Genomic DNA, 27,467 nt, shown 5'->3' with positions numbered 1-27,467 from the left:
AGGATAAAAGAGTTTGAGGCACAAATGATGTTCTCGTCCATCCTCCCCGTGGAAGGAAAAGGCCTGGGTAGAGAACGTCGAATCGTGGAAGTCAACGAATGGCTATGCAGGTGGTGTCAGAGAGAAGGCTTTGGATTCTTTGACCATGGGATGGTGTTCCAAGAAGGAGGAGTGCTAGGCAGAGATGGGCTCCACCTAATGAAGAGAGGGAAGAGCATCTTTGCATGCAGGCTGGCTAACCTAGTGAGGAGGGCTTTAAACTAGGTTCACCGGGGAAGGAGACCAAAGCCCTGAGGTAAGTGGGGAAGTGGGATACCGGGAGGAAGCACGAGCAGGAGAGTGCGAAAGGGGAGGGCTCCTTCCTCATACTGAGAAAGAGGGACGATCAGCGAGTTCTCTTAAGTGCCTATACACAAATGCAAGAAGCCTGGGAAACAAGCAGGAAGAACTGGAAATCCTGGCACAGTCAAGGAATTATGATGTGATTGGAACAACAGAGACTTGGTGGGATAACTCACATGACTGGAGTACTGTCATGGATGGATATAAACTGTTCAGGAAGGACAGGCAGGGCAGAAAAGGTCGGGGAGTTGCATTGTATGTAGGAGAGCAGTATGACTACTCAGAGCTCCAGTATGGAACTGCAGAAAAACCTGAAAGTCTCTGGATTAAGTTTAGAAGTGTGAGCAACAAGGGTGATGTCGTGGTGGAAGTCTGCTATAGACCACCGGACCAGAGGGATGAGGTGGACGAGGCTTTCTTCCGGCAACTTGCAGAAGCTACTAGATCGCACGCCCTGGTTCTCATGGGAGACTTCAATCACCCTGATATCTGCTGGGAGAGCAATACAGCAGTGCACAGACAATCCAGGAAGTTTTTGGAAAGTGTAGGAGACAATTTTCTGGTGCAAGTGCTGGAGGAACCAACTAGGGGCAGAGCTCTTCTTGACCTGCTGCTCACAAACCAGGAAGAATTAGTAGGGGAAGCAAAAGTGGATGGGAATCTGGGAGGCAGTGACCATGAGATGCTCGAGTTCAGGATCCTAACACAAGGAAGAAAGGAGAACAGCAGAATACGGACCCTGGACTTCAGAAAACCAGACTGACTCCCTCAGAGAACTGATGGGCAGGATCCCCTGGGAGAATAACATGAGGGGGAAAGGAGTCCAGGAGAGCTGGCTTTATTTTAAAGAATCCTTATTGAGGTTACAGGGCCAAACCATCCAGATGTGTAGAAAGAATAGTAAATATGGCAAGTGACCAGCTTGGCGTAACAGTGAAATCCTTGCTGATCTTAAACACAAAAAAAGAAGCTTACAAGAAGTGGAAGATTGGACAAATGACCAGGGATGAGTATAAAAATATTGCTCAGGCATGCAGTAGTGAAATCAGGAAGGCCAAATCACACTTGGAGTTGCAGCTAACAAGAGATGTTCAGAGTAACAAGAAGGGTTTCTTCAGGTGTGTTAGCAACAAGAAGAAAGTCAAGGAAAGTGTGGGCCCCTGACTGAATGAGGGAGGCAACTTAGTGACAGAGGATGTGGAAAAAGCGAATGTACTCAATGCTTTTTTTGCCTCGGTCTTCACAGACAAGGTCAGCTCCCACACTGCTGTCCTGGGCAACACAGTATGGGGAGGAGGTGAGCAGCCCTCAGTGGTGAAAGAAGTGGTTAGGGACTATTTAGAAAAGCTGGATGAGCACAAGTCCATGGGGCCGGATGCGCTGCATCCGAGAGTGCTAAAGGAGTTGGCAGATATGATTGCAGAGCCATTGTCCATTATCTTTGAAAACTCATGGCGATTGGGAGAGGTCCTGGACGACTGGAAAAAGGGTAATGTAGTGCCCATCTTTAAAAAAAGGGAAGAAGGAGCATCCGGGGAACTACAGGCCAGTCAGCCTCACCTCAGTCTCTGGAAAAATCATGGAGCAGGTCCTCAAGGAATCAATTCTGAAGCACCTAGAGGAGAGTAAAGTGATCAGGAACAGTCAGTATGGATTCACCAAGGGCAAGTCATGCCTGACTAATTGCCTTCTTTGACAAGATAACTGGCTCCGTAGATGAGGGGAAAGCAGTGGACGTGTTATTCCTTGACTTTAGCAAAGCTTTTGACACTGTCTCCCACAGTATTATTGCCAGCAAGTTAAAAGAAGTATGGGCTGGATGAATGAACTATAAGGTGGATAGAAAGCTGGCTAGATTGTCGGGCTCAACGGGTAGTGATCCATGGCTCCATGGCTAGTTGGCAGCCGGTATCAAGTGGAGTGCTCCAAGGGTCAGTCCTGGGGCCAGTTTTGTTTAATATCTTCCTTAATGATCTGGAGGATGGTGTGGAGTTTTAGGTTGGATATTAGGAAAAACTATTTCACTAGGAGGGTGGTGAAGCACTGGAATGGGTTACCTAGGGAGGTGGTGGAATCTCCTTCCTTTGAGGTTTTTAAGGTCAGGCTTGACAGAGCCCTGGCTGGGATGATTTAGTTGGGGATTGGTCCTGCTTTGAGCAGGGGGTTGGACTAGATGACCTCCTGAGGTCCCTTCCAACCCTGATTTTCTATGACTCCATCAGTCCCTCAATAAGAAGCTTGGGCTTCCTTAATTCCCAACCCTCCACCTTCAGTTGCCTGGGGAACTCTCCTTTCCTCCTGGCTTGGGTGCTGTTGACTAGGGGCTTATACAGTTTCTCCTATGGGGTCAGTCTTTTCTCTTATGAACACAGAATGTGTCCATGGGGATAGTTGCTTCAGAAATCATACAGTGAGGCTTCGCCAGCTCCCTCTGGACAAGGGAGCAAGCTAAGGCTGTATCCACAAGGCCACGCTGGAGTTTCCTCCTAGTCCCAGCCCAGCCACAAAACTCAGCAAAACCACAGTCCATATACAGGCAGTCCCTTTTTGTGTGTCTCTGTCACCCACACTAATAGCATGTAACGGGTTGAACCCCAGCCAGAACTCCTTGGGGTTCTTCTTTCTTGCTCTCTACACCCCTTCCTGCTGTGTGTTCTCCAATATTCCTCCCAAGCTCTAGACCCTTATACGGTTGTCCCTCTTTCCCAGAAAAGTCTGGCTCTGTGTATTCCTCAGTCAATTTCACAGCTGCATCCACTTTACCTGGTCAATGCCGTCTAACCCACGCTCACAGGTTCTTGGGGAGGACTTGAAGGAACTGTTCTAGCCCTAGAGCATCCATTATTTCCCCCATTGCTTGGGTGTCTGGTCTCAACCAGCAGGTGGCCAGTCCATAAAGCCTTGGGTGAATGCCTGGGCCTGTAAACGCCCAGTCCACCTTGTGGATTAGAACTTCTGGTGGTACTTCTCAGTGGACAGACTCACCTGATCCAAGATGGTTGCCCTCATCACCTCATAATTCCTGGCCTGCTCCTCACTCATAGCCATATAGGCCGCTTGGGCTTCCTTTGCCAGATAGGGAGCCAGCCGCAGAGCCCAGGTTGCCCTGTCCCAACCTGCACCCATAGCAATCCTCTCCAAAGTGCCCAGGAATGCATCAGGGTCATCTGCAGGGCCAATCTTATGTAGTCCTAGGCCCTGTATCCAGGCATCATCCCCCACCATGGGACTCACCACCTTCTGTAGGAGCTGCTGCTGCACATTAGTTTGTTCCCTTATGAAATCTTGCAAGCTATTCTGTTGCTCTGCCTGCCAGGTAAGCAAAGCTTGCTTTTCCATGTTGGTGGGATTGTTCAAATCTTTGCAGGGTCTTCTGCATTTCTTCTTACTGTTTTACCAGCCATTGCAGGGTCTCCTCCATCATCCAGGCCACAAAAAACCTTGTGCTGGCAAAGATCCCAGACAAGCCCCCACATGTCGCAGGCTCACTTGCTCCTGCCCCTGCTCAAGTCCACAAACCTCTCAGAGACCTTCAGGCTGATAAAACACCCAGTGCAGTTTATTTACAATGTTGATTCCCACCACCCTTGTACACCATTCAGCCTTATTCCCACAGACGTTGGGAGCCTTCAGCCCCAGAGGTAAGCGGGGAAGATCAATCTCTCTCTCCCTACTTCCTTTTTTTGCCTAATGGCTTAATTAGCCTCCCAGCTCTCCTCCACCCCCTTTCTTCCCCCCCTCCCCCATTAGGTAGGTACAGTTCTTCTTAACAAGGTCTGTTCTGCAGTGTTTAAGTGAAGCTCAGTGACCAGAAAGCTGGCTCAGCTGTTATTGCCCAGGATTCTCTCCCACCCTCCTCCCTGAGGGCCTATCCTTTCTTTAAAATTTTGTTTATTTCATCCCAATCCCAAACTGGGCACAGTTCTTCCTTGCTGCGGGTCTGTCTTCCTGCTCTCTTGGCACTTCTTCCCTGGAGTTTGGCCTCCTCCACAGGCTTCCTTTCTGATGCTTGTTAACTCTTGGCCCTGAAAGAACCTTCTTATTCCCTGCAGTGTCTGCAGGTATCGGCCTAGCCCACCTACAGCTGTCCTCCCCTTTATAAGTTCCCGCTGCCTTTCCTTGAGCCCAGTTGCGCAGCAGATAACCAGTCCAGATGCCCTTTGACTCTGCTCCCTTTATTGAAGGACCCAGTTACATGTGGCAACAGTTTTGCATACCAGTGAAATATACTTTTAAAAAAGATGTTAACAATCTCTGATCACTCCTGGCTCGATCCATGCTCCAGCAAACTTCTATAGTAATTGTGACATGAGCAGCATAATACGTTCTGGGGTTTCATAACAGAGCAGAGCTGTTGGACCTACATTAAGAATGAAAACAAAGTCAGTTCCGACGTGCAAATCTTCAGCCTGGGCCTCTACTTCTGAGGGTGTAAAATTCCTTGTTGACATTATTGTGCCTCTGTAAATATGTATATGCGCTCTTGAACAATGTTTCACTTGCATGCACACGAATGAATGAATGAATGCTGTTGCAAATTCTAACACTTGGGTACTGTCTAGTGTGCATGTGTAACTGACAGGACAGTCTGACTCCTTTTAAGAGTACCAATGTAGGAGTTTTTAAAGTGTGTTTGTACCTGTGAATCTGTGTTTGCATGTGCTCACTTGGAAGTTACTGAGAGGCCTGGCTGAAAAATGTGGCCTATAAAACGTAATGCGCTGAATCACTCACTTAGCCTGGCTAAGTTTCCAACATATATTGCAATAGATGAGCATAAGTTTTGTCAAAAGTTTTACAAATGACCTTTAATTATTAGGAGCAATCATGTTTACACATTCTGCTGATCGTTAAACCAGTTATAGAGTAGAATAAGTGTTAATTTATAATTCCTTTCCTACTTCACTGTGAAAAAGAACCCCTAATTCATACTGCATGTGGCATTGTGTAAAAGGAGGCAGGATTTTTAAAATGTGTGCAGTGAACAAGTTGTCATTAACTTGCCAACCTGGAAAATGAAATGTATAGAGCCTTGGCAAAAACCAAGTTGTGTTCAGCCTGAATAACATTGCTACTGTAGCAATATATGTCATTACAAGAGCTTCAGAAATGGACTTCTATGACCCTAAACTTGTTAGAGTGTCAGATCACTTGTGTTCTCAGAGGGCGAGGTAAAATTTTAATGGATAATTCAGTTTTCCTCGTTTGCCAGTTCAGAGATGTCTGGCTGCAATCTCTCGTTATAGTTCTAATTTAAGCCTCTTGCTGGTAACTTTAAACATATTTATTCCCAATTAAAAATAATTATACAGTTTTATGGAGAGCTTAAACTAACTGTGTCTTTTGTTTCCTTTGTTGAAGAGCATATGGGTTAGTACCTATGTATTTACAGTTTGCTTTGCTGCTAACGTGGGACTATTGTATGGAGTTGTCTGCACTATAGTTATAGTGATTTTCCGCTTCCAAAGGTGAGACATCATTTGTTCTTGAAATGTTCTAGAAGCAAATCATTGTGACATATATTGCTCCACTCTCAGTATAGATGTACAATACACTGGGTTAAATAATGAAACCTCATTTTTTGTAACTAACAGAAAGTTGTAGATATAGGGACACTAAAAATGAGTGATTATTTTTATAATGCCCTAACTACAATAATGGCCTTGAAATGCACTGTGTGGAGTGTCTTAATGCTCTTATAAAAAGGAATTTACACTTACAAATAAAAAGAAAACCAGTCAGACCTTTACATTTCCAGGACATTAAAGAATTCTAAAACAGTTTCATAACGTGAAATTATTTTATGATTTTTTAAAATAATTACAAATCTCTATGACACATAAACCAAAGCTAGGGTAAGATCAATAATAAGATCAATACAAATTTCCTTCCATTAGAGCCTTTTTTTGCTCACTGAAAAGTGCAGGGTATCTGGCAAGCCTTAGTTACTGAGTGTTATTATCAACCTCTAGCTACTGTGCTGAAGGAGATGCCAGCTGACATTCTACACATTTTAAAATGTTGTAATAAAAGCCAATAGGAAAACCATTCCAGTGTCTAAAGAAAAAAAAACCACACACTGAAAATTCTGTGTATAAGTTCCAAAAAATAAACAATGGGAAAAAAACTACAAATAGCACATATTAATATGTATTATTTTCACAGTGCAACTAAATAACTATGCTTAGGTTTTGAATAAAGGAAAATATTCTTTGAGGTCAGTGATCCTCCCAGTGCTGGTAAACCAATGAACTTATAAGTTACCAACCCCATGCGACGGGTTGCCAGCATGCATGCAGAACTTCATTGAAGTTAAGTACAGTATAGAGAGCCTGATTCAATGCACGTTGAACTAATGGGGCTCCTGCTGGGTATAGGGTCTGTCCTTCCAGAATGATTTGCATGATGCAGGATTAGGGTGAAAATAGGATAAAAATGCTCAGTGATTATAATTACAGTAGATGACTTCTGATTGAATTCATCAGTGCAGTTTTGGCAGCCTCCTGTTTGAGATCCACTGATGACCAGCACTGCATAAGAGCTAGAAATTACTTATTAATGAACAAAATGTACATGTTTGGAAAGTCCTGTTAGTAAGGAAAAGGCCAAATTCTGATTTCAGTTACACCTTGTGACTGGGTGTTTGGTTTTCCACAGGGGGGAATTTGGCCCAAAGTTTGAACCAACACCAACTGAAGTCAATGGGAGTCTTTTGAATCAGGTCCCATGTGATCATCATTGTAATAAGGATGATGAAAGGCATAAGGTCCCCGAGCCCTGAGGGACGACTGCTGCCTCCCATGCTGGCCGGGGCATGATCTAAAGGGGAGGTCATGTGTCCCCCCACCTGCCAACCTCGCCCTGGGGCCACCACTCTCTCCCACCCCACATTACCTGCAGGAGGAACACTCTGTCCTCCCACTGCACCTAGCCCCCCTCCCCCCCCAGCAGGCAGGAGCCCAGGGGGGAGCAGGAGGGAGCCGCTTCTAATGCTGGCTCCTCCTGGTCGCTGCTCTGCAGCCCGGCAGCTGCCTGAGAGAGCCTGGTTGGGGAGGCAGCTTCTGCTCCCTGCCTGGGCTCGGCTGCCGGGAACCACTGCTGAGTGAGCCAGAAACGTGCTGTGGGGAGGGAGTCTCTAGCTCGCTCACCCCCCAGGCACCTGAAGCTGGGCGGTGTGTGGAAGCCACTTCCCCAGCCAGGCCCTCTCAGGCAGCCCCAGCCCGCCACACTGCACAGCAGTCTCCGAGTGGCCGGAAAGAGCTGGTCCTGTCCCTTTCACTCCTGGCTCCCCGCCCCTTCCACTCCCTGGCATCTGGGGCACTTGCCCTGGGCCCCCCACCCCGCCTCTTCCTGTCCCTGCTCCACCCCCACCCCTCTGCTTCCCACCCTGTTCGGCCTCCCCCCCCTTCTTACTGCCTCCTGTCCTCCCCCTCCAGCACCTCGTGCACATCGCTGAACAGCTGTTCTGCAGCAGGCAGGCTGGAGACACTGTGGGGGAGGGGACGCGCTGATCGGCAGGGCCCGCTGCTGGCAGGAGGCGGAGCAGTGGCTTAGCCAGGTGGAAAAAACAGGGGGAGCGGAGATTAAAGAAAAAAAAAGGCACCTCCCCCTGGTACTCAGCCGGCGGTGCTCTGGGTCTTCAGCAGCACTTTCGCGTGGGGTCCTTCACTGGCTCCTTCACACTGTAAAAGGCGCCAAAGAATTAAAAAGGTGCCACTTGGGCTCGGTGAGGGCCTAGCTATGCTACTGGGAAGGAGGGCACCACCAGTGGGTGCTGAGCACCCACTATTTTTTTTCTTGGGGTGCTCCAGCCCCAAAGCACCCCTGGAGTCAGTGCCTATTAATATAGTATCAGAGGCATAACAGGAGTAACATTTACATAATTGGAGATTATTATTTTTCAAAAAAGTCCCATTTTTCTTATTTTAAAATTTCTGTACTTTTACTTTTCAATTTAAAGTAATATACTATAACAACTTTTCAGAATTTAAAGAGGCTACAGAACCAACCTAAGCCTATCTAGCATTTGTACACTTGAAGGATATTTTTCCTAGTAACTGGCTGTCATGATTTTTATAGAGTGATTACAATATGAAATGTACTTTAAACATGCAAAAATATATATAGCAATTCTATTGTTAGAACACTGTAGCTCTCTATGTTATATTTTAGGCCTGTATCTCTACCTACCTATATTCAAGATTACTGATGATCTGCTTTACAACTTTTCTCCCTGTATTGATTACAGAGCAAAGACACTGAGTTTGAAAAATATGAAAGAAGTGGAATGTGAATTCAAAACAGAAGCTGATTGTGTAAGTGTACTCTTCCTCGATTCTTCTATCCCTTATTAATCTATATCTTTTTTATCTCCCATAGTTTGTTGCAAAGGTTATAAGAGTAAGTGCACTCAAAAAATTACAATTACATGGCCATTTCTAAAACCAGTGGAAATATATGCCATGGAGATCTTGTGCTTTGGGTCTATTTATGGGTTTCTATTATGTATGAAGAATATAAAGTTTATGTAAAAAATTAAGGGTTCTAGTCAATGGTTATCTTTGGTTCCATGGATATGAAATTCTGTGAATTTCAATTTATGGAAGTTCATCTTCTGTTGGAGTTTGTCTCTCATGGGAAAAGCTGCCTGAGTCCCACAGGTTTTGGGGGATCTACTAGTGACCAGTGGTTTCCAAACAGTTACTACTTCTTTCCTTCTGTTTGATTTCCTATTTCTCTGCAACCCTTTGGCACTCTGTATGTGCATGAGCCCCTTCCCAGCCATGATTCAGTCCCATCTGCTCATCCTGAACCTGATTTTTCACAGTGCACCCACATGTGGTGGGAAAAGGGAGGTAGGTTGCATGGAGCTGGCACAGACCACTTTAAACACCTCTCAGCCAAGATCACCTTGGTCAGGATGCACTTAAGAAGTAGATGGAATGATCCTACCTCAAGAGACTGTTTTCTGAACTTGTATTCTCACCCGTCTTTTATCCTCCCTATCACAGATTGCAGATTTTTTGCTTATTTTCCATTATAGTTATGATTACTTTGTATTACAATAGTACCTGTGGGTTCCAGGTGAGATCAGGGCTCCATTGTGCCAGGTACTCTACACATACAAAATCAGAAACACCCTGCTCAAATAGACAGACAGACCAAAAGTTAGATGGGAAACAGAGGTGCAGTCAGGGGTTCTATAACAGTTTTTATAGTGTCAGTGCTTCGAGCCATTGATCCAAACTGTAAAGCCTGTATATAATGGAAACCACTTCAAGCCAGAGGATGTGGCAGCACTCCCCTCCCCCTCGCTTCTCCAGTTCGAGCACCTATGGGTGCAGTGGCTTGCCCAAATCAAACAGCACGTCAGTGGCTGTGCTAGAAACAGAGCCAACCTCTCCAGATTCCTAGTCCAATGCCATATCTAATAAACCATTCTGCCTCTCAGTTTCTGCTGTGTCCACATGACTTTTCAAGTATGCATCCATCCAGTCTTCTTAATAGTTCAGTTAGCAACATGACTGACAGTTATTACCTCATTAGTTTCAGAGTAGCAGCCATGTTAGTCTGTATCTGCAAAAAGAAAAGGAGGGCTTATAGCACCTTAGAGACTAACCAATTTATTTGAGCATGAGCTTTCGTGAGCTACAGCTCACTTCATCGGATGCATTCAGTGGAAAATATTTTGGGGGGAAAGACGTTTCCAAGTGGGCTCTTTCCCTGTTCTTTGTGTAACACTGGTGGTGGCAGCGTAAGGTCCAAGGACAAAAGGTAAAAGTTTGTACCTTGGGGAAGTTTTAACCTAAGCTGGTAAAAATAAGCTTAGGGGGTCTTTCATGCAGGTCCCCACATCCGTACCTGAATGCATCTGATAAAATGAGCTGTAGCTCACGAAAGCTTATGCTCAAATAAATTGGTTAGTCTCTAAGGTGCCACAAGTCCTCCTTTTCTTTTTACCTCATTAGTGAGACTCTCCCATTCAAATCATTCATTTTTTGATATCTGAATTACGTCTTGAATCTGGGTTATCTTGGACTCAAAAGTTGAGAGTTTGCCCAAGAGGATTTACTATTTGGCACGCTGAAACATTTTGAGTGACAAGGCTGAAAACAATGGTAAGCGAGAGAGAGGAGGATTCTAAAACACTAATTAAAAACAATGGTGTGACACCTGTCCCAGTTGTTGATTATTAGATCAAATTTCAGTATTAAGAAAAAAAAGTTAAAGGAACTTTGTTAGAGTTACATGACCCAAAATTTGATCTATATTTCTTTCTCTTGAAAAATATTTTTAAAAATTCCTTATATCTCTTTTCTCCAAGTCTCTGCGTTAGCTCTCTTTTTTCCTAAATCACCAAGAAAGATCAATGCCTGAGAACATACAACAACAAACTAGCATACATACAGTGGAGGGAATAAAGTTTTAGTAAGGAAGCAGATTTCTCAAGAGTTTATTACAAAAAACAAAGAGGAAAAACATTTTCAAGATTAAGAAATCTGCCTTGGCACATGGCTTTTAACTTAATTTAGAACTGCTGGGTTGCAGTTGTTTACAGTGAGTTTTTAAATGTGTGAATGCTGGAGTTGTTGAGGCTCCCCTTGAAAATGACAACTTAGAGATAAACAGGATACTTAAACATGAAAATATGCAAATTTAATCAGCTGTCATACTATCAAGGTACTGTGGATTTATAGGGGTTATTCCATCAATAAGCAAACAGAAACTTCAATATGGAAAAAAGATTGAGAGAATGCTTCTCAAAAAACATATGTGAAACATGTCACATCACAGACACTGTTAAGATCAAACTCTTGCCAAAATGTATCTGGTGCTGAGTAATGGATGCAGCAGCTGTGGATGTCCTTAGGAAACTAGTGAATAGGCTGCTTCAAACAGTTTTCTTTCCTCGGGAAGGATACATTGTAAAGGATCTCAGTTTTTCTCAGAATGATAGAGATCAAATTTTGAAATGCATCCAGAATGCAGATAGAACTAAACCAGATCTGAATTTGTCACAGTTCCCCTCAACCATGTCCTGAGGAAAAGTTTGATTTTGACAGGGTCTCCTGGTTGGTATTCTTGGACTGGGAGGGTTTTGGCTGTAATGAAATGCTAAAATGTATTATACTGTTCAGCCACTAGGTAGTGCTGTGTGTAACATATCTTATTTAAACTAACCTCAGCCATTCTTGGGTTTCAGAGTAGAAGCCGTGTTAGTCTGTATCCGCAAAAAGAACAGGAGTACTTGTGGCACCTTAGAGACTAACAAATTTATTAGAGCATAGGCTTTCGTGGGCTACAGCCCACTTCATTGGATGCGTAGAATGGAACATATAGTAAGAAGATATATGTATATATACATACAGAGAAGGTGGAAATTGCCATACAAACTGTAAGAGTCTAATTAATTAAGATGAGCTATTATCAGGAGGAGAAAAAAAACTTTTGTAGTGATAATCAACACGGCCCATTTAGACAGTTGACAAGAAGGTGTGAGTATACTTAACATGGGGAAATAGATTCAATATGTGTAATGACCCAGCCACTCCCAGTCTCTATCAAACCCAAGTTAATAGTATCTAGTTTACATATTAATTCAAGCTCAGCAGTTTTTCGTTGGAGTCTGTTTTTGAAGCTTTTCTGTTGCAAAATTGCCACCCTTAAGTCTTTTACTGAGTGGCCAGAGAGGTTGAAGTGTTCTCCTACCGGTTTATGATTCCTGATGTCAGATTTGTGTCCATTTATTCTTTTGCGTAGAGACTGTCTGGTTTGGCCAATGTACGTGGCAGAGGGGCATTGCTGGCACATGATGGCATATATCACATTGGTAGATGTGCAGGTGAACGAGCCCCTGATGGTGTGGATAATGTGATTAGGTCCTATGATGGTGTCACTTGAATAAATGTGTGGACAGAGTTGGCATTGGGCTTTGTTGTAAGGATAGGTTCATGGGTTAATGTTTTTGTTGTGTGGTGTGTGGTTGCTGGTGAGTATTTGCTTCAGGTTGGGGGCCTGTCTGTAAGCGAGGACTTGTCTGTCTCCCAATATGTGAGAGTGAGAGATCATTAAGGAAATTATCTCAACCTTATCTGATTCTCAAGTATTATGATGTGAACAAACCCACAGTGGCCAAGGTTGATGCAAGCAGCTATGGCCTAGGTGGTGTATTGTTGCAACAACATGTATCTGGGTGGAAGCCAGTTAAAAGTTGCTCACACACACTAAACAGAAGCAGAAAAACTATGTGCACAGATTGAAAAGGAGTGCCTAGCAAACGTATGGGCATATGAGAACTTTCACAGATATCTGTGCAGATTGGATTAATTTACACTTATAACAGATCATAAACCACTGATCAGCAGAAAAGAACCGGATTAAGTGCTGTTGAGATGCCACCATATATTGAAAAGGTCAATTCAGTTTAACACAATTGCTAAATACGTTTCTGGGAGAAATCTGATAGTAGCAGACACTCTCTCATGGAGCTTAGTATTGTACTCAATTACTCATGATCTCAAAAATTATGTAAAGGATGTGGATGCTATGGACTCATGCAGACCAGTGTCAGAAAAGTACACCTGCTACAATAAGTGACCTTGACTGACACACAACTTCAAGAAGTTCTAAGTGATCACTTAAGATGAGCTATTACCAGCAGGAGAGCGGGCCGGGGGGGGCGGTCCAGATGATGAAGATGTCATCAATATAGCGCAAGTAGAGTAGGGGCATTAGGGGATGAGAGCTGAGGAAGCGTTGTTCTAAGTCAGCCATAAAAATGTTGGCATACTGTGGGGCCATGCGGGTACCCATAGCAGTGCCGCTGATTTGAAGGAATACATTGTCCCCAAATGTGAAATAGTTATGGGTGAGGACAAAGTCACAAAGTTCAGCCACCAGGTTTGTCGTGACATTATCGGGGATACTGTTCCTCATGGCTTGTAGTCCATCTTTGTGTGGAATGTTGGTTTAGAGGGCTTCTACATCCATAGTGGCCAGGATGGTGTTTCAGGAAGATCACCGATGGATTCTCCTGCTGGTAATAGCTCATCTTAAGGGATCACTCTCCTTACAGCATGTATGATAACACCCATTTTTTCATGTTGTGTGTGTATATAAATCTCCTCACTGTATTTTCCACTGAAAGCATCTGATGAAGTGAGCTGTAGCTCACGAAAGCTTAAGCTCAAATAAATTGGTTAGTCTCTAAGGTGCCACAAGTACTCCTTTTCTTTTTAAAGAACTTATGTATACTTTTACAACAGGCCTCACTCAGTTTGAGAACTGCTGGATCCAGAATCTGGTGACTGTGTTTGTGTCAAATTGGATGGAGAAAAAGGATAGATAACTCCAGCTGTAGTAAAGAAAAAGAATTCATTGCCAATATCCTATGCTATTGAGAACAACAGACTTGGAGAGTTCAGTAGAAACCTTCAACATCTGTGGTGTGTCCCTCAAAAAGAACAATCAACAGAGCAAACTCTATAGATGGTGGATGTGGAACAAGAAGAGAACGACTTAGAGATTCCATACCAACAGCAGCCAGTCAGTGCAACTAATGGACAGTTAGATGATCAAGCTGTGATGCGTTTGGGTCATGTAACTAGATAAGCAGTATGATTCAGAGACTAACAGACTGATCCATATTGAACTTCAAAGACAGCATGATAGTGTAAATTTTATAAATGGTAGGAATGTAGAACTTAAAGGGACAGATGTAATGGAATACTAAGCTGTACCATACTGTTCAGTCTCTAAGTGGTGCTGTGTATAACATACCTTCTTCTTCAAGTATATATCCCTGTGTGCTCTCAAACAGAGATTGCAAAGTAGTATTTGCAGGCCTGCTCCTGCACAAAGCAGTGCCTGCTCTGAACGAGGGAATATAGGAAGGCACGAGCCCATCACCACTCTGTTCTCAACTGCCTGTAGCATGACATGGAGAGTTCTACTGCCTGCTGTATTCAGCATCCCACCTTAACTTGTGAATTGTTGTTTTACTTATTTGTTTTAGTAATTTTGTTCTTTTAATTAATTTCATTATACCTTTATTTCCCTTTATTTTGTGTTGGTCAAGGGGGGGCTCCTTCCTCTTCTCCGATTTTTTGTGTTGGAGCATAATTGTGCCCAACACCTCAGGGTTTAAGACCGATAAGAGTTGCCACAGGTCCTTTCTCTGTCCGTGTTTGAGGGGTCTATCTGTGTTTGAAGGGTAGAGCCAAGAAGGCAGGTAGGATAGACTTAAGCTTATATTAATGGAGCATGCCTTAACTCCTGGAGGCCCTCTTACCCCGTACATTGACATCTATGTCAAAGACAGCCCAGGTCACTGTTGCTGCTTCATCTGCAGCTCTGGACAATAAGACTTCAGAAGAGAGGAAATATACCTCTCCCAACTTGGAAATAAAGAATGGGGCAGATCATCGCACATGACCCACTCTCGGGAGACCTCTCTTCCCCGTAAGGGTACAGTAGAGGCTCTGAATGAGTTTGGTACTGAGGTGTTGGTACTGAGAAAGAAGCTCCACTTGAATGTGCCTACCACAAGAGCAGCTAGTGCAGCGGCACCATCTGCTCCCTGGCAGCATAGTGAGACACGCAGGGCTACCATTCATGCCAGTATTGGTATTTTGCAGTACCTCTGAAAGAGACAGGACACTATAATAATCTTGTACTGCAGAAGCCTCTATCTCACCACCTCATACTGACTCTAACTTTGGGTGAAGACATCAGAGCTCTCAACATCTTTCCAGGTTTCTTTCTTCAGAGGATCTCATTGCTGATGAACCTGAATCACCAATTATGGGGGGATCTGCCAGTACCATCTCCATGCTACTGCTACAAAAGCAGCACGTTGGGACAGATTTAAACCTCCAGCCTTCAGTACCAATAGGGACATTGGAGCTCCCCCCCCCGCCCTCTTTAGTTCAGGGAAAGACTGCTCAGACTCAGATTTCTGTACATGGATTCCACTACCCCTGTGAGCCCTTTGCATGAAGATAAGCCTGGGGAACCTACCAGATATCATAGGCCCAGAGATTATGATTGTCATGGGGTTCTATCCGTTATCCCCTTCAGTTACTGGACCCGTGAGGCCACTATGGCAACCAGCTTCATCAGATATCTAAGAGAAAGCACCAGTACCCACCAGTACTGTACCAGCTACCGGCTTCTACAAATCATCCTATAGTACAGCACACATTAGCACTGAGGAGCTTAGTACCCAACACTTCTCCAGTACTGGAAGATATACAAGAGGAACTGGAGTCTGACAGAGGAGATTTCATCTTCTGGAAGGTCCTCTTCATTTCCAGATGAAGTGGTAATACCACCACTGCCCTCCTATGCAAAAGATTTCAAGACCTTCCAGGAGAGCATTCTGGTTCCAATCCTCAGGACTTCCAAGAGAAGGTCATAACATGGCAGAACATCTCCTATTTGAATGACCTAAGGTCTTTAGCGAGCATATAGACTCCTCTGTCCACACAGTCAAGGATTCCAGGGCAATGCTGCTATTACTGGGAATTTATGTGCCTGCAATGAGAAGACAGTTTAGGAGATCCCAAACCGCTCAAATATCGAGACCATTCTGCTACCATCAGTACACTTTTCCTAAGACTCAGAACCCCTTCAGGAGTTCATCGGAAGAGGGTTCTATTCCAATTACTTCCTGGTTCCCCAGAAAGAAGAATGGTGGAAATCAATCCTTGATCTCAGGAACCAGCACAACTGCGTCCTAGTACAACACTTCAGAATGGTGACACTAGCCATCATAATTCCATCCTTAGATCCAGGAGACTGGTTCAATACCCTCAATCTGCAGGATACCTCTTCCATGTAGCCATCCACCTGTCACACAAGCATTTCCTAAGATTTGTGGTAGGGGAAGATCACTATCTATATCAAGTTTCAGAGTAGCAGCCATGTTAGTCTGTATTCGCAAAAAGAAAAGGAGTACTTGTGGCACCTTAGAGACTAACAAATTTATTTGAGCATAAGCAGTAGCTCACGAAAGCTTATGCTCAAATAAATTTGTTAGTCTCTAAGGTCTCACAAGTCCTCCTTTTCTTTTATCTATATCAGGTTCTTCCTTTCGGCCTCTCCATTTCCTCAAGAATGTTCACAATGAGTCTCTCAGCAGCCCATCTATGTCAGTAGGGAATATAGATTTTTCCCATATCTGGTGACTGGCTTCTCAGGGACCTGTGTCATGGATCCACAAGATTGGTGCTACACCCCTAGCTTTGGGGCAGTTTCTTGGAGGAACCACTTCAGTTGCCAGACCTCAGGTGATCTCATTCTTTCTCCAGGTTAAGCCACATGGCCTCGCTACTTTCTGAGACTGAACTTCTGGGGCTTCAGCACTCCTGCTTAACATGGTGAACTCTGTTCAGTGAGTCCAACCGAGATAGATTCCTGGTAGAGACTTATGCAGTCTTCAGGGATTAATGCAGCTCACCAAGCATTTGCAGTGTCACAAACAGCATCGTCAAAATGGCAGGGTTTAATAGTCAGCTGGAACACATCATAGGAAGTCCTTAGGTTAGCAAATGAATATTAAAGCATAGACCAATTTGGTTAGCCCAGAGCCAAACCAAGCTGTAGTGAACCCCATTGTTCAAGCTGTGTCTGTCTCTCAATCTGACCTTCTTGGACAGATCCCAGGTGAGAGTCCCCAACACCTTCCAGCAGCAAACGCTTATCCCCCAACCAAGACCTTCCCAGGCCTTTGTTTTCAAGCTGGAAAATACAGCTCAGTTTTCCTGCTGTGGGGTAGAGAAACCTCTCTCCCTGTGATTCGTTGGTTGCTAGGTGTCAGTGTCCTGGTGTTTGGGTTTTCTGTTGTTTTCTCGGACTCTCCATTGATATGGGGTCAACGTCGGCTGTTTCTTTTTAATGACCCGTCCCAGCTCAGACAGCTAAATGACATTCATACCTATCTCTCTTCGCTTGCGCTGAGAACAAACAGTCCTTTTCCACTCACTGGGTAATAAAGCAGCATATAGGGAAAATTGAGGAACACACAGGTGTCATAAAAATATTACGTAAAATTTCCACTTTGTCATAGTCTGTCATCCAAGAGGCCCAGAAGGCAACATCCAGAGCATTAATTTTATTCCAGTTTCTGGGCCTCCTTATCAACCACAAAGAAACCCCATACCATCATCAGTTCAGAGAATAGACTTTACAGGAGCTACTCTAGACTCCACAACAGCAAGAACCTGCCTACCCTAGGAGAGGTTCTTCACCCTATCCACCCTAATCTCAAATTTACAGTGCAGTCTGCAAACAACAGTGAGGACTTGCCTAATATTTTGGGCCACATGTTGGCCTCTATGTATATGACTCTCCATGCGAAGATGCCTCTTAGATGCCTCCAGACATGAGTAAGAACAGCATATACTTCAAACAAACAGCCTATCCAAACATATCACTGTGCAATCTCATATGCTTGCCAACACTTCCTTTGTGCTATACAAGGTCTCTTAGTCAGAGTAATCCTAGACAACAGGACAGCAATGTATTATATCAGCTGACAAGACAGAGCAAGTCCCCAGGCCTTACGTGCAGAGTTGCTGAGGCTGTGGCTTTGGTGCATCGCTCATCAGATAGAAATGTCAGCAGTCTACCAGGCTTCCAGAATACAAGTGCAGAGTCCCTGAGCAGACACTTTTGGCAGGATCACAAATGGGATCTCAAGGACTCTGTCTTCTGCAGCATCTGCCAGAGTATACTGGAGTAGAGCTCTTTGACATCCTGAACAATGCAAAATGTTACCTGTTCTGCTCTAAGGGAGGTCACGGCCATGGTTCTCTAGAGGGATGCCCTGGTAACACCATGGCCCATTATCCTTCTTTATGCATACCCACCTATACCATTAATGCTCAAGAGCCTTCTCAAGCGGCATCGAGAAGGAGCGAGAGTTATTATCGTAGCACCTGCTTGGCTGAGGCAAGTGTGGTACTCAAACCACATCCACTACTCAGAGGTAATACCCCTCAGAATTCCTATCACAAAGGATTTGTTGATACAGAGTTCAGGGTTACTTGTTCATCCCAACTCCTCCTCAGTGAATCTGAGAGCATGGCTCGTCAGTAGCTCTCAAGCATGGAATTGACCTTTTTCCCCATATCCAGTATAACGCCCAGTACTCCCAAGACTGACCTACAAAAATGGAAGTTCTTCCAGTCCTGGTGGTCTTTCCCATCTTCTCAAGCATCAGAAGTTCCGCTTTCCAAGATCCTGATCTACCTGTTAATTATTTGGGGTCAGGAAGGAATTTTCCCCTGGCTCAGACTGTCAGAGACCCAGGGTTTGGGTTTTTTTCTTTCTTTCTCCTGCAGCATGGGGTATGGATCACTTTCAGGTTTAAATTACTGTAAATGGTGAATTCTCTGTAACCTGAAGTCTTTAACCATGATTTGAGGACTTCAGTAACTCAGTCAAGGGTAAGGGTCTATTAGAGGAGTGGGTGGGTGAGGTTTTGTGGCCTGCAGTGTGATTATGACTAGACTAGATGATTATGATAATCCTTTCTGGCATTAAAGACTATGAGTCTTTGAGTTAAATACAGGGTCTCTCAATGAGCTCTATCAGAGTACATCTGGCTGCCACCAGAGCCTTTCACTCATCCAGCCAGGGCTGCTCAGTCTTTGCCCATTCTACAGTAGCCAAATTTCTTAAGGGCCTGTGCAACTTATTTCTTCCTGTTCAACAACTAGTTCCCCAATGGTACCTCAACCTGGTTTTGAATGCCCTGAGGAACCTATAGTGAACCATCCTCCATCTCTCCTTCAAAATTTCTTTTCTAATTGCCAACACCCCAGTGAAGTGAATGAGGGAGCTGGGAGTGCTTATGGTGGACCTACCATACACCACCTTATACAAAAACAAGATTATATTACATCTCCATCCTCATTTTCTCCCAAAGGGCTCCTCAGAACATAACCTGAACCAGGAAATTCACCTATCAGTTTTCTACCCAAAACCTCATGCCTCCAGAGAAGAATCAAGCCTTCATTTTTGGATGTCAGGAAGGTCCTTGCCTTGTACCTGGACAGGACTAAACTATTCCATGCCTCTCTTAGACTGTTTGTGATGATTGTGGATAGGATGAACAGCCAACTGATTTCCACACAAAGACTGTCTGAGCGGGTTTCAGGTTGCATCAGGACCTGTTATGAGAATGCATGGGTACAGCCCTCTCATGAGTGACAGTAAATTCTAGAGCTCAGACTCCATCTATAGCTCTACTGAAAGACATTCCCATAGCAGAGATTTGTTAGTCTTCTGTCCATACCTTTGCCAAACACTATGCCCTCTTACCTGCTTCCAGAGATGATACTGGCTTTGGTAATGCAGTCCTTCGAACTGACTTGGACTTACTTCCTCAGCACCCTCTTCCTCATTGAGTTACTGCTTGGGGGTCTCCTATGGTGGAGCCTCCTTAGGGACATATACTCAGAGAAGGAGAGGCTACTTACATTACAGAAACTTTAGTTCTTCAAGATGTTTTATCCCTATGGGTGCTTTACCTTCTGCCCTCCTTCCCTTCTTCTGAATTGTTAGACTTTGCAATTGAGAAGGAACTGACTGGCAGCATGCCCGGGCCTCCCTATGTGCCCTGGTTGCAGTCTCTGGTCAAGAGTGCATGGACGTGTGGACCTTCTATGGTGGAGCACCCATAGGGACAAAACACCTTGAAGAACTCAAGTAACCTCTCCTTATTTAAGCTAACCTCAGCCATCTTGGGAGAGCATTAAAGGATCTTATGGAAGACATATCTCTGGTGTGTGTGTCTCTCTCTCTCTCTGAGAAAGAAGCTCTGTAGTTGGCATATCTGATACAGAAGCCTGACCTGCTAGTAGCAGCACTGCAACCTACTGTGTACAAGAAGTACATGACATTAGCTTCTCAGTCAGAGTAGGTTTTGGCCTTTGCAGGTCTCTTTTCCTCTTTGTATGTTACACCATCCACTGCTGCCAGTTATAGTAATGCTGGGATGATAGGGACCAGGGTACATGTTCGTCTGAACATCAAGCATTGTACTGGGCTGCTGTTAAAGCCTCCTGTGGGAGTGTTTCTCCATTCAAGAATCCCTTGCCCTATATTTTTTTTCCTTTCTTCAGCTTTCTTTAATGCCGTGTTAGTATTTTTAACTGCCTTTTCAGGTTTTTCTGTTCAGTTGGCTGTGATATGGTGATGAAGTGAAATGATATAACTGAATTCCCATTCCTGGGTAAATTGCACAAATACTCTGCAAGTAAACTAGACTAGTTGTCTGAAACTACACAATTTGGGATACTGTGCCTGTTGAAATGTGAAACGCTTCATGGCTTTGTCTATGATGATGGTCGCTGCAGTACTGTCTGACAATTTGACTAGTTCCCAGAGGTCTGAAAAGTAGTCTACAGTAACTAGGTAGTTTGTGTGGTTTGCAGTGAAAAGGTCCATTGCCATTTTGTTCCAGGGTCTATTGGGAATGTGCTGTGTATTTTCATTGTACACAGTAGGTTTCATTCATGCTTTCCCTGTGCTACTTGGTGAATTATCTTTGTGTTTGCTCCACTTATTCTCTGCAATTTACCGGAAGTTTGTTCACTAGCTTTTCACACCTATGATTCTTGCTAGAGTTAGAGTGGGCTCTCTGAGCATTCTCATTCCAGTTCCTGCATCTATTGTCCCAATTACTAACCTAGTACAAATTAGATCTTTCAAGATTTAGTAATTTCATGAGTCAGCTATTTCATACAGTCTGGCAATATACTGATCTTTTGTTTCTCCAGATTCTTGATGACACTTGTTGAAAAGATGCCTTTTGTATGTGACTTTTTTTGTGGGTTGAAAACATTTTTGAAGCACTTCTAGGTTGTTTCCAGGGTCCTCCTGCTGTGCTGTTAACATGTCCAGAGGCTGTTGAAGCATGAGGCAGTCTTTCCTAATTACAGCTAATAGTGTGGTTGCTCTTACTTTGTTTTCCTTTTTATCCAGCTCTATTGACATTTTTTCATAGCTTTCCCCCTGTGATTTAAAAAATATACAGTTGCTAAACACATTCTATTTCATGTCCATCTGCTCAGGGACAGGAATTTGGTATGTTGCCATGATTACGGTTTTCTCTTGGTTTGGTTTGTAATAGTCTTAAATTCTGATTTCACCTATCTGTAGGAGATGACTCACTTCTGACACAAGGTTCTATGTGCAAGCATAAAGAGAGAGAGAGAGAACTGAGACAGTGCGACATGCAGGCTATACTCCTTGCTCCACATCTCCAGTGTTCTCGCATCAATTGCTTCCTGAAAGTAGAATTCTCTCAGGTCCTAGACACGATCATACAATAACACCCCAATAGGAAGCTGTTTATCATACCATTAGGGATGTGTCTGGAAGGCACAATTAAGCTCATATTACTTTGGGACACTTGGAGTTGGCTCTAACTTGTGTTATTCTGGCTAGTTGAGAGTGGTTCTAGCTTTATGCCTGTAGTTGAGGATAATATTGGGAAGATCAGAAATGGCTTCTGCAGTTCACAGATGATTCAACCTTGCTTCAGAGTAGCTCAGCCTACTTCTTCATCTGTTAGAGCTTTAGATGCACAAAAAGCTCAGTAATTTTATCTACTGGGTAGAAATTCTTCAGGTGACACTCAGTAAATACCTTTAAATACTCTTTTAATTTTACTTATATTTCCTCCTCAATTTAAGATAGAATCATGTGTGAAGACTGATCAAATTAGTAATCTGTTAAAGCACCATGGTAACTCAGAATTTTGTCACAGGATTGTTGTTTGGTATTATCTAGGGTTTTTAAAGAAATTTCCCCTTTTTAAATCTTAAGGAACTAAGTCTTTTGTTTATTTCATCCCAAAGGAATCTTTACAACAGGTAAAGATAGTTTCAGTGAACAACCCGCTAGTATTTCTGAATGCCAAGAAGTTCCATCGTGACCTAATAAGGATAATCCAGAAGGACAGTGCAAGCACCCAGCCACATGATGATCTAAACAAGGTAGATTATACTGCATGCGTTAGTAATGATGAGTCTTACTTGCATTTCTCTTGTGCATTCCATCAGAAGATTTCATAGCATTTAATTAGATAATGCAGTAGAAAAATCAGATTATACTATAAATTAGTTGTTTACCATGGAATAAAATTCAAGTTTAAACTTCAGGAGATTAAATATATTTAGTTTTTTCTATTATTTTGAAAGAATATCTCTAATATATTTCAGAGTAACAGCCGTGTTAGTCTGTATTCGCAAAAAGAAAAGGAGTACTTGTGGCACCTTAGAGACTAACCAATTTATTTGAGCATAAGCTTTTGTGAGCTACAGCTCACTTCATCGGATGCATACTGTGGAAAGTGTAGAAGATCTTTTTATACACACAAAGCATGAAAAAATACCTCCTCCCACCCCATTCTCCTGCTGGTAATAGCTTATCTAAAGTGATCACTCTCCTTACAATGTGTATGATAATCAAGGTGGGCCATTTCCAGCACAAATCCAGGGTTTAACAAGAACGTCTGAGGCGGGGGGGGGGGGTAGGAAAAAACAAGGGGAAATAGGTTACCTTGCATATGACTTAGCCACTCCCAGTCTCTATTCAAGCCTAAGTTAATTGTATCCAATTTGCAAATGAATTCCAATTCGACAGTTTCTCGCTGGAGTCTGGATTTGAAGTTTTTTTGTTGTAATATAGCAACTTTCATGTCTGTAATCGCGTGACCAGAGAGATTGAAGTGTTCTCCGACTGGTTTATGAATGTTATAATTAAACTTTCTAAACTACTACATGCCACAAGGGGCCACAGCAATGGTTCCCTCAACCCACCCAGCAATATTGTTAACCTATCCAACTATACTCTCAGCCCAGCAGAAGCAGCTGTCCTATCTCGGGGCCTCTCCTTCTGCCCCTCCACCCCCACGAACATGATACAGTTCTGTGGTGACCTAGAATCCTATTTTTGACGTCTCCAACTCAAGGAATATTTCCAACATACCTCTGAACAACATACTAATCCACAGAGACCTCCCTACCAACACTACAAAAAGAAGGATTCTAGGTGGACTCCTCCTGAAGGTCGAAACAGCAGACTGGACTTCTACATAGAGTGCTTCCGCCGACATGCACGGGCTGAAATTGTGGAAAAGCAGCATCACTTGCCCCATAACCTCAGCTGTGCGGAACACAATGCCATCCACAGCCTCAGAAACAACTCTGACATCATAATCAAAAAGGCTGACAAAGGAGGTGCTGTTGTCATCATGAATAGGTGGGAATATGAACAAGAGGCTGCTCGGCAGCTCTCCAACACCACTTTCTACAAGCCATTACGCTCTGATCCCACTGAGAGTTACCAAAAGAAACTACAGCATTTGCTAAAGAAACTCCCTGAAAAAGCACAAGATCAAATCCACACAGACACACCCCTGGAACCCTGACCTGGGATATTCTGTCTACTACCCAAGATCCATAAACCTGGAAACCCTGGGCGCCCCATCATCTCAGGCATTGGCACCCTGATAGCAGAATGTCTGGCTATTTAGACTCCCTCCTGAGGCCCTATGCTACCAGCACTCCCAGCTACCTTCGAGACACCACTGACTTCCTGAGGAAACTACAGTCCATCGGTGATCTTCCTGATAACATCATCCTGGCCACTATGGATGTAGAAGCCCTCTACACCAACATTCCACACAAAGATGGACTACAAGCCGTCAAGAACACTATCCCCGATAATGTCACGGCTAACCTGGTGGCTGAACTTTGTGACTTTGTCCTTACCCATAACTATTTTACATTTGGGGACAATGTATACCTTCAGATCAGCGGCACTGCTATGGGTACCCGCATGGCCCCACAGTATGCCAACATTTTTATGGCTGACTTAGAACAACGCTTTCTCAGCTCTCATCCCCTAACGCCCCTACTCTACTCGCGCTATATTGATGACATCTTCATCATCTGGACCCATGGAAAAGAAGCCCTTGAGGAATTCCACCATGATTTCAACAATTTCCATCCTACCATCAACCTCAGCCTGGTCCAGTCCACACAAGAGATCCACTTCCTGGACACTACAGTGCTAATAAACGATGGTCACATAAACACCACCCTGTATCGGAAACCTACTGACTGCTATTCCTACCTACATGCCTCCAGCTTTCACCCTGACCACACCACACGATCCATCGTCTACAGCCAAGCTCTGCGATACAACCGCATTTGCTCCAACCCCTCAGACAGAGACAAACACCTACAAGACCTCTATCAAGCATTCTTACAACTACAATACCCACCTGCTGAAGTGAAGAAACAGATTGATAGAGCCAGAAGAGTTCCCAGAAGTCACCTACTACGGACAGGCCTAACAAAGAAAATAACAGAACGCCACTAGCCGTCACCTTCAGCCCCCAACTAAAACCCCTCCAACGCATTATTAAGGATCTACAACCTATCCTGAAGGATGACCCAACACTCTCACAAATCTTGGGAGAAAGGCCAGTCCTTGCCTACAGACAGCCCCCCAACCTGAAGCAAATACTCACCAGCAACCACATACCACACAACAGAACAACTAACCCAGGAGCCTATCCTTGCAACAAAGCCCGTTGCCAACTGTGCCCACATATCTATTCAGGGGACACCATCACAGGGCCTGATAACATCAGCCACACTATCAGAGGCTCGTTCACCTGCACATCCACCAATGTGATATATGCCATCATGTGCCAGCAATGCCCCTCTGCCATGTACATTGGTCAAACTGGACAGTCTCTGTGTAAAAGAATAAATGGACACAAATCAGATGTCAAGAATTATAACATTCATAAACCAGTCGGAGAACACTTCAATCTCTCTGGTCACGCGATTACAGGCATGAAAGTTGCTATATTACAACAAAATAACTTCAAATCCAGACTCCAGCGAGAAACTGTTGAATTGGAATTCATTTGCAAATTGGATACAATTAACTTAGGCTTGAATAGAGACTGGGAGTGGCTAAGTCATTATGCAAGGTAACCTATTTCCCCTTATTTTTTCCTACCCCCCCCCCCCCCGCCTCAGACGTTCTTGTTAAACCCTGGATTTGTGCTGGAAATGGCCCACCTTGATTATCATACACATTGTAAGGAGAGTGATCACTTTAGATAAGCTATTACCAGCAGGAGAATGGGGTGGGAGGAGGTATTTTTTCATGCTTTGTGTGTATATAAAAAGATCTTCTACACTTTCCACAGTATGCATCCGATGAAGTGAGCTGTAGCTCACAAAAGCTTATGCTCAGATAAATTGGTTAGTCTCTAAGGTGCCACAAGTATTCCTTTTCTAATATATTTGTTTATGTGATTCAGTGAAAGATGCTAATGCGCTGATCCAAAGTCCATGGGATGCCTTACATTAACTTTAGTGAACTTTGGATCAGGATTTAAAGGCCTGATTTTCAAAAGAAATGATTACCTACTGTTCAGGTGTAGTCAATGGCTACTGCAGGTGCTCAACATCTCTGGAAATTGAACTCTCAGTTTCCAGTTCTCCTCCCATGCTACTGTAAATCAGGAGCAACTCATTTGGAACCAGTAGGGAGTTAGGTTGGTAAAACTGTTGAGAATTAGGCCCTAAAGTAATAACTCTGCTTAATTTTCTGCACTGCTAATATTTTTGGGGAAAATAAATAGAATATTTGAAAAAAATGCATATGACTGTGGTTCTAGGGAGTGTTACCAAAGGCATCCTGCTATTCCAATTTACTCACTCATACCTATTCCAGTTTTAGGGGAGTGAGAGAGTTTTACTGTTGCTGATGCTTTTTCTTTTAATAGTGGGAAGGTACTGCAAAACTGTAGTGAGAGGAGCCATATAAATACCTAAATAGAGAGAAATGCATTTGATTTGTGTCTGAAATTAGTTTAGAGGTTCCTTGGTGCAGGGATTTAGTCTGTTCTCTGTACTAAAAAGAGCTTAACACTGGAACTGGGTGAAATTTTTTGCACAGTTTTTTGTAGAAAATTGGCCTTTTTTCAAAAGATAAAACTTTTCGCAAAAAATTATCAGCATTGATTTTTTTCCATTTTTGTGAAATTTTCTGTAATATTTTTGCTGCAATATTTATCATAAATGTTATATATCAAAAGTATTAACAGTTTTGTTGATCTAAAACTCTTTTTAGTAAATTGTATTTTTGGTAAATGAAGAATTTAGAAAATGGTTTCAGTAGAATTGAATTTAAAATATTGCAGACAATTTTACAGAAAATGGGTCCATTTTGAATCCTGTGAAATGGAAACAACTTTGAAATACTGAAATTTTTCAAAAAATTATTTTCCTGTCTTTTGACCAGTCCTGTTTAGCATCCTTTGAAGAGTCATTAAAATAATACATCTGCTGAACCCAGATTCAGGTTTGTGGTTGGCTCAGAAGGTGAAAGTCAGCTGCAATAGTAAACAGGTTGAGATAACTGGGAAATGCTTGCTTCCTTTATTCCACAGATACAATGGATCCACAACATTGAGTTACAGAAAGACAATTTTGATATTTTTTCTGGACTCTTAATTCTGTTTCTCAGTAAGGAAATCAACAAAGGAGGCATGAGACCTGATTACCGTCTCCCCCAGTACTTATATTGTTGATTGCTTTTGTTTCAGTGTGAACAGAACACGTTGCTCAATCCAGTATCCAATGGAAATTGTCATGGTGAGTTTACCATGTAAGATACAAGTTGAAAGTAAGAGGGGGTTTCAAGTGCATCAGCTGGTTCCAAATTTTTCCATTTATTTGTAAATGAATTTTCATTCCATAGACACACACCAAGTAAAGCATAGAATCATGTAGGGCTGTAGGAGACCTTAAGAGATCATAAAATCCAGCCCCCTGCACTGTGGCAGGACCAAGTAAATCTAAACCAGGTGTTTGTCCAACTTGTTTTTAAGAGCTTCCAATGATAGGGACTCCACAACCACCCTTGGAAGACTATTTCAGAGCTTAACTACCTTTATAGTTAGAAAGATTTTTCCTAATATCCAACCTAAATCTCCCTTGCTGCGGATTAAGCCCACTACTTCTTGTCTTCCCTGCAGTGGGTATGGAGGACAATCGATCACCATCCTCTTCATAACAGCCCTT

The 27,467-nt window shown here is 43.4% G+C and overlaps 1 protein-coding gene across 2 annotated transcripts in view; it reads left to right on the top strand.

The window, feature by feature from the left end:
- SLC26A7 (solute carrier family 26 member 7) overlaps positions 1-27,467 on the top strand; it is a 141,913-nt gene that overhangs the window by 102,359 nt on the left and 12,087 nt on the right. For both annotated transcript variants that reach the window (XM_043539357.1, XM_027818245.3), the window contains 4 exons: positions 5,704-5,810; positions 8,591-8,657; positions 22,212-22,349; positions 26,990-27,038. In XM_043539357.1, the coding sequence (XP_043395292.1) occupies positions 5,704-5,810; positions 8,591-8,657; positions 22,212-22,349; positions 26,990-27,038 (361 nt within the window). The remainder of the gene's footprint in view (positions 1-5,703; positions 5,811-8,590; positions 8,658-22,211; positions 22,350-26,989; positions 27,039-27,467) is intronic.

Source organism: Chelonia mydas, chromosome 2 (genome assembly GCF_015237465.2).
Source record: "Chelonia mydas isolate rCheMyd1 chromosome 2, rCheMyd1.pri.v2, whole genome shotgun sequence".
NCBI lineage: Eukaryota > Metazoa > Chordata > Testudines > Cheloniidae > Chelonia > Chelonia mydas.
This window is presented reverse-complemented; position numbering and strand designations above follow the sequence as displayed.